General features: G+C 38.1%; 1 protein-coding gene across 8 annotated transcripts in view; it reads left to right on the forward strand.

Annotated features, from left to right (window-relative positions):
* Nucleotides 1-1,285: 1,285 nt before the first annotated feature.
* The window catches only part of CBLB (Cbl proto-oncogene B), a 234,618-nt gene continuing 219,517 nt past the window's right edge, over nucleotides 1,286-16,386 (forward strand). For 2 of the 8 annotated variants that reach the window (XM_017895643.1, XM_017895680.1), the window contains exons 1-2: nucleotides 2,073-2,152; nucleotides 3,879-4,060. In XM_017895643.1, coding sequence (XP_017751132.1) covers nucleotides 3,893-4,060 — 168 coding nt within the window. In that variant the 5' untranslated portion in view covers nucleotides 2,073-2,152; nucleotides 3,879-3,892. The other 6 variants (XM_017895622.1, XM_017895661.1, XM_017895626.1 and 3 more) reach the window with 4 other exon arrangements.

A 16,386-nucleotide genomic window follows, 5' to 3' on the forward strand; every position in this document is an offset into this window, starting at 1 on the left:
CCAAACTCTGAATCCGAGTTTGAGCTCAACTGGGAACCCTGCTACACCAGAACTTAACTTGGATTCCAGATTGCTTGATAAAATAGCTAGCTGACAATAAGCTATAATTTCTTGACTACACACACACACACACACACACACACGTACATACACGTACGTATGTACATACAGCAGTTCCCCTCATCCACAGGATATGCCCAAACCCACAGTGCATGCTTGAAATCTCAGAAAATACTGAACCCTACATATACTACGAGTATTCCAATACATATATAGCTATGATAAGTTTAATTTATGAATAGTCACAGTAAGAGATTAATAACAGTAAACTATTAATACAATAATAATACGCTACAATAAAATTTATATAAATGTGGTATTTTTCTCTTTCTCAAAATATCTTATTGTACTATACTCACCTATTTTCAAACCCTGCTTGTCCACAGGTAACTAGAACCAAGGAAAGTGAGATGGCAAATAAGTGGTGAGGGATGCTACCATAGCTCACATACATATATTTCAAAATATGTCAAACTATACACCTAAAAACTTATAATTTATATCAACATGATATGCTTGACACCATAGGCAATGCCATTTTCTCATTAAGTCATTTCTTTCAGTTGCAAAACACCATATAAAAGGAGTGGCACATGCTGTAACATGTATTTTGGGTATTTTACATTTATCCATATATGAATATAAGTGATATACTTAGTTATAATGTTCCCTTAAGCCACTGTTTTGCTACATGCTTCTATACATTGATTCTTCTAAAATTTATTTTAAAGGTAACACAGTTTTTTTCTTTTACAGTCTTCCCTTAGTAAATGTAGCTACTATGACTATGAGTAAAAGAGACATGGATGGGTGGAGGAGATATGGAGAGGCCAGCATTTTTGTAGATAACTGCAATGTGAAAACAAGGAACTACTCTTTAATTACTGGCACAGAAATAATGACAAGGAAACAAAATTACTTCCTGAATCACACTTTATCACCTGACTGGTTGCAAAGGCATATTTTTTTTTTTCTGTTTTCGCCAAATTAAAATCTTAACCATGTAAATTCAAGGTTGTAAAGGACAACTCAGGATGCTTCCCAGTAATAATTACAGTATTAAAATTCTTATTTGCAAGAAAGTGGTAAGAACCATTGAGAAACATTTTATCAGGTTACGTGGTTAGAGAAAGATTTGAAAAAACAAAATCAAAACCAAAAAACCCATTGTAAAATAGCAGAACATCTGAGATGTCCAAGCTGTAAAGTGTGATATACGCTATCAACTGTAGTGGAAAGAAAGTTCCAAAGTATGAAGTACAGAGCAATTGTTGGTAGCATGAATGGTGGGACTGAAGTAAACGGAAATAAACGGAAGGCATTTGTTTAATCTACGATCTTGTTGAAAGACAAGTCCCAGCACAGTAGCTTTCTCTTTTTAAGACTAGCCAGATGTCGGCCTTTTTAAGAGCACAAAGAATGGAGCCACAGAAAGAGATAACAACGCTGGTAGAGAATGGCAGCTACAGTAAGGTTGTTTTTAAATGGATAGAAATCTATATAAAGGTGACTCCGACAAAACATAATCGCTATCTCCTCCTCAGTCATTTAGGCAGACACTTGCACTAAGTAAAAAGGTTCAAGGTATTTATCAGCAATTCCCATTATCTGGTACTTTTATTGCTCTGGCATGATTAGCAGAGACTACTTGGCCAGCATTGGCAACTATTTGCTTTTTCGTCAGCCTGATGTTTGGTCTGCAACCCCTCTAAAACTAACAGCAAAAAAGAAACTCAGAAACTTAGGAAGTTTTAGTTGGCAGGCTGGTGTCACCCTTAGCCTACTCTCTGTGAGATATATTCTGCATTTTAGAAGCTCGGTGGCTGTTGCTCTTTTTGATAGCCAACAAGAAGCAACGTCATAGACCTGTTTGGCTGCTGTCCTGGGTAAAAGGGTTTGGCAGCCCTAGGGAGATGAATTTCTCCAGCGTTGGACCCGCCCAGAGCAGAGAAGCAACACCCTTCCAGCCACTACTCTGTTGCTATGAAACAAAAGACTAGGAAGGTAAGCGAAGCAGGAAGTCCCGCCTTTCAGCCCCAGACGGCTTTGGCTCCCGCTCCCGACGCTCACGCCCACCTGCCACCCCTTATTGGTTAGCTCCTTCGTGCCTTGCATCCCTTCTTCCATTTCCTTTCCCGTTTCCACTTTCGTTCCCGGGCGAGTCCAGGCCCCTCATTTCTCTCCGAGTCCAATTCCTTTCTGACGTGCTGCGAGCGGGCCTTCCTCTGGGGCCATTGTGTACTGTGGAGGACGTGGACGGGGCGGCAGCGCGAGGAGGACGGATGCGTCCCGCCCATTGGCTGCACCCGCTGTCGGGCAGTGCGCGGGTGTGCGGCATTGGCCCAGCGGCGCGCGGCCCCGCCCCCGCCCCGCCCCGAGCCTGGGTACTGTGTGTGCCACAGGGGTGGGGTGTCCAGCGACCGGTCTCCTCCTCCTGCTAGTGCTGCTGCGGCTTCCCGCGGCCTCCCCGAGTCGGGCGGGAGGGGAGAGCGGGTGTGGATTTGTCTTGACGGTAATTGTTGCGTTTCCACGTCTCGAAGGCCTGCGCGCTGGGTTGCTCCTTCTTCGGGAGCGAGCTGTTTCAGCGATCCCATTCCCCGCCGGGGCTCCCCACACACACTGGGCTGCGTGCGTGTGGAGTGGGACCCGCGCACACGCGTGTCTCTGGACAGCTACGGCGCCGAAAGGCAAGGAGGGAAGGGGTCGCCGGGGAGGCTCCACACTTCTTACCGGCTCGGGGGTCTGGGGGTAGCCAGGCGCGGGCCAAGGAGGAAGAGGGGACAGCCCCGGCTTTCAGCTGCAGCTGCGGTTGCCGCCGCCGTCCAGTTTGAAGTGGGGCGTTTAAAGACCAGAACCCGCAGGCCGGGGAGGAGGGAGACGGAGTCCAGGCAGACGGCGGTGGGGATTGCAGCAGGCGCCCAGGAGGCGCGTCCACCCAAGCGCCGAGCACACAGTGTCCCTCCCGCGCCCGAGACGGACGGGGCTGCGGGCACGGGAGGGACACTTTGTGCCCTCCCCGTCCACCTTCCTCCCGCAGCTCAGACCCGAGGGGCCAGGAAGGGGCTTGAGCGGGGAAGGGACACAGGCGTCCTGAAACAAAGCTTTGGGTGAGAGCAGAGGCGAGGAGCGAGAGAAGTGAACTCCTCCTTTCCGTGGCCGCGCTTGTCAGTTTCTCTCCGTCTCTTTTCAAATGGGCTATTTGTGTGTTATTTCATTTGGTTCTTGGGAATAACGACTCACCGCGTTGATTTAAAGAAATGTGTTCGTGGGTCCGTACTTGGTGGTTTTAGTGTGGGACATGTCGTGCGCCTTTGTTGACAACAGAGCTGTCCCTTACGTTTGTGTAGAATAATCTTTATGTTTATATAACTTGGAGAAATCTAACAGAGTGAAAAGTGAAGTTTCTGCGTAAGGCTCCCAAAATGTATGATAGGAGCTTCAATTGTTCTAGTATTTTGAGTTGGAATTAAGGCAGGAGGGGAAGAACATTCTGTTTTTTATCTAGGAAACCTGTTTAAGTTTTGTTTTGTGAGTTGGGTATTAGTTCAGCCTTAGCTACTTGAAACGTGAGCAGGGTGCATCTTTAACTCTTAGTATTGTAAAGGCAAATCTAGGATCATTGCTCTTAAAACTACTGTGTGTAAAGATTGAGAGTGTAAATTCACAAGCTTATTGATAAAAATGAATGTGGAACTTTTGATTTTGCTCTCACGGATGGAGGAAGATGCAGTGGGTACAAGTTAGTCTCTTTAGTTTTCTGGTGGGTAAATATTTTCGAAATCAACTAACTTTTCTTTTTTTAAATCTGCCTTTTAAAGAACTAAAATTCCAGATGGCAAACTCAATGAATGGCAGAAACCCTGGTGGCCGAGGAGGAAATCCCCGAAAAGGTCGAATTTTGGGTATTATTGATGCTATTCAGGATGCAGTTGGACCCCCTAAGCAAGCTGCAGCAGATCGCAGGACGGTGGAGAAGACTTGGAAACTCATGGACAAAGTGGTAAGTTCTGTCTGACGTTGCCTGTGCGAAACACTATTCACTTTGTGGTTTCTTCAGATTTAGTTTTACAGTTAATTAATACCAACCATTGTTATGGCAACAGTCTTTTGATTTCAATTCATCGTTTTTCTTCCTTCAAGTCTGTGTTTTTTGAAAAGTTGGATTCAAAGACTTTTTTTTTTTTTTTAACTTTTTGTCCTTTCTACTCTTTAAGGTTCAGAGTTCCTCTACATGACTCAGTATGCAGAATTTTACCATTGGCTGCCTTTTGTTGGTGTATGGCCATAGAATGTTTGGAAGTGTTTGTTCTGTCTTCTGTGAGGTTGTGTTGCTCTTAGATAACGAAAGAGTACAAGCAGGTTATTTAAGTCTTTGATGGACCACTCATGACAATCATCTGATGTGATACTGAAAATATTTACTGGGGAAAGAAACAGATTAGTTCTTTCTTTAATTTTTTTCCTTTTTTTGTTACTTCGTCCACTGAAGTCTTGAACCCCTCAAAGTCATCCAGAAACAGATTAGTTCTTAAGTGTAGAAGCAGTATTTGAGGGAGTTTCCATTTTCATATTTGAGAATTCATCTTCATTAAGAAACTTTTTTTGTTGTTAATGGGAGAGTTAACAGTTTCTTTCATCTACTATTCCATTTTGAAACAGGAAACCTTTCGATGGCACATTGTTTATTGTGAAAGGAAAATTTATGTTGGGAGTGGTGAAGCTGAGAGTATCAGAAACCTCTGTGGTTTCTGCATGTTGCTTTCAGACAAACTATAATTTCACAAGAAGAAATCAAGATGGGTGTCAGTATCCAGAGAAGTCAATCTGAATACCTTACAGAGATTTACTCAGAAACCGTAGCTGTCAGTATCCCTACTTTACTAAGTATGATTATAAAATAAATTTAAGATGTAGCTTGCGGCTTTGCAAAAATTAATAATTCTTTTTTTTTGAAGCAGTAGCACTGTCCTGTATTTATTCGTAAATGTTTGTAACACATTATGTCTTTATTTCGTAGATATCTGGGGCTAATTGTAAGTTTAGTTGAAGCAAGACTCGGGATGTTTATAACTGAAGAAACGGAGGTTTTAAAAAAAAATTCCTTTATAGGGATGTGCCAGAGCATCCATGAAATCATATGGTAACATTCATCTTTGCTTTCATTTGCTCCTGTCTGCAAATATTGGCTATAAAAAGCCACTATCAGTAGTACTAGTAGTAGTAGCAATATACGAATGTGACAAGATTTCCTTTATTTTCATTTATTCTGATGGAAAGGACACATAGATGAATGACTGGCCTGTCATTCTACAGGCAGTGGTGTTAAATGCAGAGCCAGAATATTTTTGCCAGATAAATAGCCTTAGTTTTGGGCTTCAGTGTGACCTATTTAAGCTTCTGCCAATTTATTCAAATTGTTATATTAAAGTGCTCCAGACAGAATGATGTCATAGTGTCAGAATATTGCAACTTGCTGCTTGGGGTTGAGTTTTGATTTTAGCATTGGATACTTTAGAATAAGGACTATTCAATTGGAAAAATAGCATATATTTGGCAAGCACAATGCTGCCTATCTTTTCTTTGTTAACGAGTGTGCATTTGAAGGTCACTGTCACTGCCTAAATCATTAGTTGGGGTAAGAGAAGGAATTCAAGGTTTTTCTCTAACTTACCTGCTACATAAGTGGACAGCAAATGGTTCAGATTCTATAAAGGTGCTGTTCTTTTTCCCCCACCCTCCATCTTTGAGTGGTCAGTGTTTGTACATTTGTGAGTGTTAGGACATCAAATCAAAAAGATTTATATAAGGAAGTGGTGAGCTATAGTTACTATAAAATCATTTTGAAACATTAAAATGATATACACAATTTTGGTCTATAACTGGTTGTTAACATAAGTTTTATTCACTTTTAATTATTTCACCATGAGTTATGGTACAATAGATGGTTATTTGATAGTTACACATCTGCTATTATTTATTTTATTAACCCTTTTGTGGGTTTAGGTTTTAGTCTCTCCAATTGAGAAACTTGACTTAACAAGGAAATCTATTATCAAAAGTCTCTACTTAGTGGGATGTGGTGTGGGTGCTGGCAAATGTACATTGCCTGTTTATCTTCATTATTTGTCAAAGATGAAAATGGTTGTGTTCATTTGTGAATGTACCCAGGGGCTTTGTGGAGAGAAATCACATAAATTATTATGAAAGAATTCAGTATGTTTATTTTTACTCTAAGATACAGTAAATAGAAAGGCATTGATAATTACTAATTGGCAGTATATTTTATTTAAGTGTGTAGTGCAGAAACATCCCCCTTTTTTGTTTATCTTTTCTTATTTGTTAGTGGTGAAGGAAGTGGCTCATAATATCGACATTGTCCTGATGATTACATCAGGAGCTCTATTATTAGTTCTGAAGTTAATCCCTTGACACATTACCTTTTTAAAAAAAATAACTCTGATAGCATGAATTTAGTTTGTGAATAACAGAAAATAGCAACTTTCACGTCTACTTGGTAGGTATGTAAAAGGCAGGGTTAAGTGTATAGTTACTAATTTTTTCTTGTGACGCCTCTTTGCAAGGGTAGATCTTGGAAGTACAAATATGAACACAAACTTCAATTTCAGTTTGTTCCAGCCACCAATAAAGGAAGATAACTGTTTTTACAGGGAATAATGAAGCAGTCTTGGGTTGTAGGGGAATTATCTAATAGGTATGTAGTTTTACCACTTCTTGGCCTCTAGAATTTAAAATGCTCAATTGAAATTGTTTCCAATTAATGTTCTGTTTTCAGAGGGCAGGCTTTTTCTCTAAGGTCACTGAGAATAGGAGAACGTAATTGCTTAGTTGTCTCCCTATAAGATGTAGAGTGTTTTGTAACAAAATCAGTAGCACAGAGTTAGCACAGTCCATGTTTTGAGGAAAAGAATAGTAGATAGTAGCATATCCCAAAACGTCCCATTTAAACAGATTTTCTGGCCTTAGCTCTGTGTGTCGGTGTCATTTGCTAGCTGACCCGAAAGCCCTCACATCAGTGGATGCTTATTTGATACAGTGATGGAAGTAGTAATCATGAATACATATCTAGGGTCAGGTGTGCCCGGAATGAAATATGGAGTCTGTTCTGAAGCTACTCAAGAGACAAGGTTTCTTAAACACTTAATAAGCATTTTTTGAGGGCCTCCTGTGTTTCCACTGAGTGCTTGTTACTGGGGATATGAAGCTAGACAAGACATAATCCCGCCTTTGACCTGTCAAGGAACCCAGAGAACACATAAATGGATAATTGCCATGTATTATGGGAAGGGCTGTATTACAAACCCAAAGTACAGTGGGAACAGAGTAGAGAACATCCTCCTTGTTTTTCTGGCCAGTATTCAAACAGTTTTCTTTCTGGATTCTGCTGGCCATCGCCTTTTAGAAACAGCATTATTGTGTTCTTGTTGGAAATGCTGAGGTGAGAGTAAGGAAGTGATTGCTAATCAGTATGGTTGGAATGATAATTTATTAATGTGAGGTTCCTGAGCGTGGTTTTCACGAGAATCTTAGCCAGGTGATGGAAAATAGAAGAAACAATTTTCCATCTAATAGATGCTAAATGTACTGAGCATATGTGGGTGCTTGGGAAATTAGAAAATAATTAATCGATGCTAAAGAGCAAAACACGCTGAGTACCTGCCTCAGATTTTTGTCTTGCTGTCCTTGTCAATTTTTTTAAATTGCATTACCGAAAGAATTTAAAAGCACTTAGGAAGTGGTGATGCCCAGTAGGTTTTCCTGCCTTTTGCCCCAGTCTAGTTAGTACGTTTTCAAGCTTGAAATATAATTCATACTCTTTTAATTTCATTGTGATAATAATATATTATAAAGTTTGTCAGTCAAGGATGCTTGGATTATATACAAATATTTTAAAGAATACAAGTAAACTTTCTTTTCTAAGCTGAGTTCCTCATACCTCTGAAAGATATCCCATGTGGAGTAAAACAGGTTTTAGATGCCTATTGTTTGTGTTTACTGATTTAGAGACTCTTACCTTCCTAGAGCCGTAAAACAGGGGATATCATTCATTTGAATTATACTTCTTGACATACTTCCTTTTCCTCACTGAAGTTGTTCCACCTTAGCAGAATCAGTGGGTCCTAGTAGACTTGGTTGGGGATAATAACAAATCGTCTGGACGGTTTTGTTTAGTACTCAGTTCGGTTTTGAATTTGTGTTGTAGTAAGTGGAGTGATCCCAAAGTCTGGCACATGACTTCTAAGAAAAGCTATTGATAAAGTAGAAGATTTAAAGGAATCCTATCAAGACTTACCATGATTTTTCCCTGCGATATAAAGCATTCACATAATACAGGCCTTAATCAGTTAGTAATCTTTTAACTATTAAAAAATTTTAGCTTTCAGAGTTTGAATCTATTTCTTTCTTCTTTTTAAAAGGTGCTTTATGTGCTGTCTGTTGATTTCATCATTCATTTATCAAATCTCAACTATGGAAAGACAGGCCTTTCCAAACAGCTATGCCATAGAGTAAAATGTAATAATAAGTGCTTTAAGGTAGTATAAATAAAGTGCTGAGATGTAGTACGTGGTGGAGGTGAACCGTTGCTTGCTAAGGGTGAAAAGTTGGTGTAAAATGAAGCATGGAAGAGGTACTGTCCAGTTCATGGGCTGGATTCCAGTGAGATGGAGGACATGTTAGGTTGAAGGAATGATAGATTGTTGAGTAAGAGAGGGGAAGTTAGGGGAAGATGATAGAGGTTTGGCTTTTGTCAAAGAATTTTGTCTTAATTTATTTGGTAGAAAACCATTGAAGGCTCTTAATCAGAGAGGGAAAACATCAGGGCTGTGCTTTGATAGAGTACTTACTTGACTCTGCAAAGCTTGGATTAAGAGAAAAATCTGAAAGCAAGAGTAATGATCAAGAGGAATTAAAACAGTCTGGGCAAGAAATAATGAAATGCTGGCCTAGATAATTGGAAGTAGGTATAGCAAGTGTTGGTTCAGATGTGGGAGGCATTTTGGAGTTAAAATCTACAGGTCTTGGTGACCCCTTAGAGGATGAAAGAGAAGGTACAGTGAAAGTGACTCTTGAGGTTTTCAGCCTAGTTGACTCTGAAAGCAGTGATGCACTTAATAAGGTAAGGAACGTAAGAAGGAAAAGAGGAAGTGTGGGGGTTAGTTTTTGGCCATGCTAAGTTCACCATGCCAGAGTGAATTTCATTTACAGTCAGAAAATTAAGTGTACAGTTCAAGAGAGAAGTAGAAACAAGAAACATATATTTGGTAAATATTCTCATAGAGATAGCATTTCAAGCTATAGAACTGCCAGAGATTTCTGAGGAAGAGTAGAGGGAGCAATTCAGAGAAAAAGTCAGATAATTGAATTTTGGGGCATTTGAGGGGTGTAATTAAATACCAGAGAAGGAAAGAGAATCTACATAGATTAGTGATGAGAAAGGTAGAATTAAAACATAATTTCCTAGGTAGAAACAGCTTTAAGAAGAAGATAAAATCTGAAGTTCTGATAAAACTAAGTTCAAATTCAAGTGGAGAAAACCAGAAAGGGTGAAAAGTTGAAAAGTCATTGAATTGTATGATTAGAGGCCATTATTGACCTTTGTAGAGCAGTTTAACTTTTATGATGGGGCAAGATTAAAATGTGCATGTGGATTATTTAAAAATTGTTCTAAAACTGTAACAATAATGAAAAGGAAGGGAGTTCTGTTAGCTTGAGGATTTGAACATGATAGAAATAACTGTGTGTGTGTGTGTATGTGCACACACCATAGAAAAGGTTCAAAGATTGGTGGGGAAAAAAAAAGATTGATGGGAAAGGATGTAGTTAAGGAATGGCCTAAGATGCAAGAAGAAAGAAATAGAAGCAGTAGCATTCTAGATTAAACTGTGGGAGGGAAAGACTAGGAACCAGTAGAAGGGTTAATCTTGGTGGATAAATGTAATTTCCACTTACAGAGGAGGAAAGCGAGGGAATATACAGAGAAGTTTTGAAGGCATTTGTAAATTTTATATTGGGTTGTCGGGAAGTGATTTAAGGCATAATATTTATAGTTTTAAATTTTTGTATCATGAAATACGCAATATATATATTTTAGTCTTCTAGCAATTAAGTGGGTAAATAAGTAAAAAATTAAAATGGAAATCGATTCTCATCTTTAATATTAAGTTCATCTTACTATATACTTGCTGTGACTTAAAGGATACCACAGTGCTATTTTTATCTACTCTGCTTGAGCATATATTAATGCTATTCTTACCTTTTAACTAAGATTTTTTTGTTTTTTGTTTTTAAGTATTTGTAGGTTGCTGTAATGAAAGACACATTTTGAAAATATCCAACAAATTTTATAGGTTTTTAACATAGTAACATTTAGAAAATTGTTGAGCTTATATTATCTTATAGTGTCAATGAAAAAAGTATTAATAGTTATAATATTCTACCTGTTAAAGGATTTTAAAAAATATTAAAGTCCTACATCTTTTCCTGAGAGCCTCTTGGGTTTGAAGAAACCAGAGGATTCCATGTCAGCTGACAGGAGTACTGACCTGGGCTTAGCCTTATTTCCTGCTTTTCTGCACAGAACATTCCAGACTTTTTAAGGGTTTTAGGCAGCATGAGTAACTTTATGAGCTAAATGAACTTTTAAAAATCATGATCCTCAACAAACTGCTCAGTGCCCTTGGTGTAATTTTCATACCTTTGCAAAATCTGCAGGGATTTTGCCTTGTAATGGAATGTAAAATATGGAAGGGAGAAGAAATCCTAAGAAGGAGATAGGGCTAACTATGTTCTGGACACAGTGCATAGCACTTTACATTTCCTCTTGTAAGAACTATAATATCCTAAGAAGTTTCCAGAAGAAGAACCCTGCCCAAGGTTGTAAAGCTAGTAAATGTTAGGGCCAGATCCTAGGTTTGCTTGATTCTGATGTCTGTGTTCACAGTATGAAGAGTCAAGCACACTCCTCCATGAAATAATATGATGCTTCCTTTTTCCGAAGGAGTACATCAAAAGGGCATTCCCCTCCTCCACTCCCATATTTGATATTATCAAATTCTTCTCCAAATTTTGTACTCATTTTTAGGCAGCTTTATTCAATATAGCTGTAGATATCCTATTTGTAATATAATTTTCCTGAGAGGTTCTTCCTTACTTTGTTTGCTTCCTCCTCCTCTTCCTCCTTTCTGCCGTCAAATATTTATTGCACGTCTACTATATGCAAAGTTCTATATTAGGTGATAGAGACAGACCAATGAGAAAGACTGTTCTTCACCTTTAAGGAAGTTCCATTCTCATTTGGAGGAAAGAGAGTGAACAGAATATACAATTGATATTTTAATTATAACTAGTCGGTTCTTTAATGCTGCTTCTTAATGTCAGTCTTCTGAAGACATCTTCATAGAAAATCGTAAAGGACTTGGTAATTTTCTCTAAATTCAGCTGTAGTGGACTCATGATCAATTTTATATGCCAATTTTGTTTTGCCCAATTAATATTCTATTAAAAAGAGTGTATGTTTTATACTTTTTTACACTTTATACATTTTTATACTTAGTAAAATACATTTTATAATTTTATATTTAGTAATTATTTGCTGCTTTAAAATGGAAAGAACCCAAAGAACTCTTCACTACCTTTTATTATAAAGATATATATATATATACACACACACACACACACACACACACACACTTTTAGGTAACTGTAGTAAGAAACCTTTTCTAACATTTACAGGAGGACAGGCCTTTTTTGTTTTGAGATGGAGTCTCACTCTATCACCCAGGCTGGAGTGCAGTGGCATGATCTTGGCTCACTGCAAGCTCCATCTCCTGGGTTCACACCATTCTCCTACCTCAGCCTCCCAAGTAGCTGGGACTACAGGGGCCCGCCTCCACACTCAGCCAATTTTGTTTTTGTATTTTTAGTAGAAACAGTGTTTCACCATGTTAGCCAGGATGTTCTCCATCTCCTGACCTCATGATCTGCTCGCCTTGGCCTCCCATAGTGCTGGGATTACAGTTGTGAGCCACTGCACCCAGCCCAGGGCTTTCTATATTGTCTTTAAAAATGAGGTAGTTCACTTGAGAGTATATGACTTGATTCAGTATAACTGAATGCTTCATGAAGTGAGGTGTGCTTTATAATGAAAGTCTTATAGTATAGGCACAATTCCTTACTGTTGAAATTTTCATTGTATTTGGTAAAAGTTCTTTCCTATGTTTCACAGGCTGGTTTGAACCTTGTTTGCAAGGAATGTACTATCTTATCTAATACCTTTTTCTTACCTTTTGGCTGAAAGTTTTAGCTAAGGCACAGTCAGAAAACTTTAAATGCAAGATTATTCCAAGACTAAGTAATGACTTTGAATAGTCCTATAACATTAGTAAATCTTGCTTTTGTATTTGTGCTTTTGCTTTGATATGGTTGAATATATATATTTAAATACATATTTATGTATTGGAATGTGTAACCAATATATTAATAATATATTTTTATTTATGTGAAACAGTGCAGACTACATGTACAGAGAGAGTCTCGTTAAACATTTCTAATACATTTAAGCAAATATAAAAGTCAGTTGTATATTGGTATGGGGACAGTTCCTGATTCTCAAGACCAGCTATCAGGGTTCTGAGCAGTAACCTTAGTTAGGTTCTAGTTCTGTATTTCAGTGTTGACATGTCAAAAGGAATTGGTACTGGTGATTTCCAAATTTTTTGAGTCAATGACTATAGTGGAATTTTCAGCCTAATTCCAATAATAAATGTTTTGCCTTTTAGTTCTAATGAAAAGAGCAATATTGCTATCGAACCAATTGTTTTATGCACCAATCGGTGCCCTAAAAAGTTCATCATTTTATAATGTGACTACAGATTTGTTCTATATCAAAGTTCTTCTGTGTTAGTACCAACCTTCATTCTAGGAAGCAATTTAGGTATTTCTAGAAGAGGTGTAACCATTTGAATCTGAACTTGACCCTTGTGGTGAGCTTGATTTTCTCTCTAATATACTGCTTTTAGAAAAGCAATTTTTCTTTCCTGGCTTTTGCAACTCCTTGCACATAGCAGGTACTCAATAAATATTTATTGAATGGAATTGAATTTGACCTGCTTAGAAGTCATAGTCCTGATGTAGGGTTATTCATTTTTGGCAGAAGCTGTCATAAATCACAGGATTGAATAGTAATCCAACTGATGAACTGTGCACTCAGCGGCATACAGTAGTTCAGCATTATATGTTGCACTTTCCCAAGTGCAAATTTAGACAACAGTTTAGCCTACAGGGCCTTGATGAGCTGACTCTGGCCTATTTCACATCTCTTGTACTACTCACTCACAGCCTTCCTTCCTATGCTCCGACCTTTTAGAATAACTGCATTTACTCCTCTCTTAACATGCTTTCTCTCTGGTGTCTCTTAAGCCTTTGCACACTTCTTTGCCTAGAATACTCCTTTTGACAAAGTTAAGTATGTGTTTCCTGACAGTCTTATGTGGAAATGAGTGAGCTGCTGCTTTTCTCCTGTAGCAGTTTGTACTTGCCTCCATCATAGCACTAAATTCTCCTGTAATTCTTTTCCTAAGCCACCAGTCTTTCCCACTAGACAGCTGCTTGAGGGCAGGTGTGTGATTTATTACTTTCTCTGTTCCCTAGAGCCTGAAACAATGCCTGCCACATAAATGTTTGTTGAATTAACAAATGGGTCCTGAACTTTATGTAAATTTGCAAATGGAATAAAATAAAAATGTAAATGAGTTTAGCAGGGATCATTAATTATATGCCTAATTTTAATTAAATTGTGATATAGTTAGAAAGATCAGCCTGAGATTCAGAAGATGCAAGCTCTTGTATTGGATTAATGATATTTTAATGGTTCCTTAATCTTTCTAGTTCTTAGTTTTTTTAAAATCTGGAAATGAATGGATTGGGTGGAATCTTTACTAAGATCCCTTAGAGCAAGAATTACATTGCTCTTAAGTTAATTATAGAGAACTACGTCTCTTCTGCCAGACTCTTTGCATCTCTTTGAATCAGGAAGTATGTTCTAGTCATCTATAATTTCCTAGCACTAAGCTCAGTACCTGGCATATAGTAGTTCAAACAATTTCCACCTGATAAAGGGATAAATTCCCACATGGAATTACAATTTTAAATAAAGCAAATGAGAAAAAAGTTCAGATAAAGAATAGTGAATTAAATATTTGTAAAATGTAAACATTTTTGTCGAAGAATATTTATGTGGAATGTCTGAAAACAAAAATGCCTGACAGAAATTTTGTATTTATCAGTTAAAAAGTTCTCTAGTAGAGGAAATGAATTTGAAGCTGCCTGGTCCCCAAAGTACAAGAAAATAATGCATCAGTCTGTGTCATATTACACCAAGTTTTATGTTGCCGAAATTAAACTATGCCTGCTGTAGAATATTGGTGGCAATATTCTTAGTATTTATGTATATTTGTGATAGTATTTTGGTTTAAATAATTTAAAAGCATATTCTTTTCAAGCATTAAATAATTGACATATTTGGGACTTAATCTTTAGGGCAGAATGAACTCTGATTATACTAATGTATCACGTATTAAAAAGGGGGTAAAAAAGCTCTGTCAGCCCTTTTCACTATACTTTTGTAAAGATTTGCTATTATTTAGTAAATGAGATGCCATTCTACATTTCCAAGGACTTTCTAGGAGATTAAAATAATATTATTACTTTTTAACTAAGCCTGTACCTTTGGGTTATTAATTTGAATACTTGATACTTCAGAGTTCAATTGTAAAAATAAAGGAAAAATACAGTCAAACTATTTGTGTAAAAAAATAGCAATCAACCAGTCCATTAGTTTGTTGGTTATATACTCAACAATTCTGCTCTAAGACATTGTTTACAAAGAGGAAGAATATATGATCATGCCCTAGGTTAATGTGAAAAATGTTATCTTAAATTAGAGGCCGATGGTTGGAAATTTGAGCCACATTTTTTTCCCCATGTACTCCCCCCCCAAAAAAAACCCTGATCCCCAATGATTTCTTTTTTTTCTTTTATTTTCTTTTCTTTTCTTTTTTATTTTTTGAGACGGAGTCTTGCTGTCTTGCCCAGACTGGAGTGCGGTGATGTGATCTCAGCTTACTGCAAGCTCTGTCTCCCAGGTTCAAGTGATTCTCCTGCCTCAGCCTCCTGAGTAGCTGGGATTACAGGCACCTGCCACCACGCCCAGCTAATTTTGTATTTTAGTAGAGACGGGGTTTCACCATGTTGGCCAGGCTGGTCTCGAACTCTTGACCTCATGATCTGCCTGCCTCAGCCTCCCAAAGTGCTGGGATTACAGGTATGAACCTCTGCGCCTGGTCAATTTCTTTAAGAAAGTAAGTGTGATAGTGCGTATAAGAGTACTTTTTAAATTTGTTAGTTCCTTGGTTTATTGTGTTTGTTATGCTTTAAGTTATTATAGTTCAATTGTTTATTTGTCCCAGGCACTTTTATGGGTGCCCAGGGGCAGACCCATGTTTTATGCCCCCTGAAACTTAGATAATTTGAAAGAATCTTTCTAAATATAAAGAATACAAAAGTACAAACATCAAATTGTGTACGAGAGTGAATTTTCTTCAGAATGAGAAAAATCCACAAAACACTATAATTTTTAAAAAACAGATATATCTACAAATGATTAGAGAAATAATCTGCACTAGTTTTTGGCTCCGTACATTTTATACTTTGATTCTCTTCCATTGCCACATATACTTCCAGTTTTGGGTGCCATGAAACACATTCAAATTGCCAGATTTGAATTGGATTTCACTGTCCACATGGTAGGCTAGTCAGCATTTGGGCACTTCAAGTGTTTCTGAAACTATCTTTAAAAAAAAATTCTATTACAGGGCCGGGCGCGGTGGCTCAAGCCTGTAATCCCAGCACTTTGGGAGGCCGAGACGGGCGGATCACAAGGTCAGGAGATCGAGACCATCCTGGCTAACCCGGTGAAACCCCGTCTCTACTAAAAAATATATAAAAAACTAGCTGGGTGAGGTGGCGGGCGCTTGTAGTCCCAGCCACTCGGGAGGCTGAGGCAGGAGAATGGCGTAAACCCGGGAGGCGGAGCTTGCAGTGAGCTGAGATCCGGCCACTGCACTCCAGCCTGGGTGACAGAGCGAGACTCCATCTCAAAATAAAATAAAATAAAATAAAAAATTCTATTACAGATTTTAAAAATATTGTATTTATTTAAGGTGTATAACGTGATGCTTTGATATATATACACATAGTGAAATGGTTACTACATCAAATAAATTAACATATTCTTCACCTTCCATAATT

The sequence above is a fragment of the Rhinopithecus bieti genome, unplaced genomic scaffold, assembly GCF_001698545.2.
Source record: "Rhinopithecus bieti isolate Rb0 unplaced genomic scaffold, ASM169854v2 scaffold_1422, whole genome shotgun sequence".
Lineage (NCBI taxonomy): Eukaryota > Metazoa > Chordata > Mammalia > Primates > Cercopithecidae > Rhinopithecus > Rhinopithecus bieti.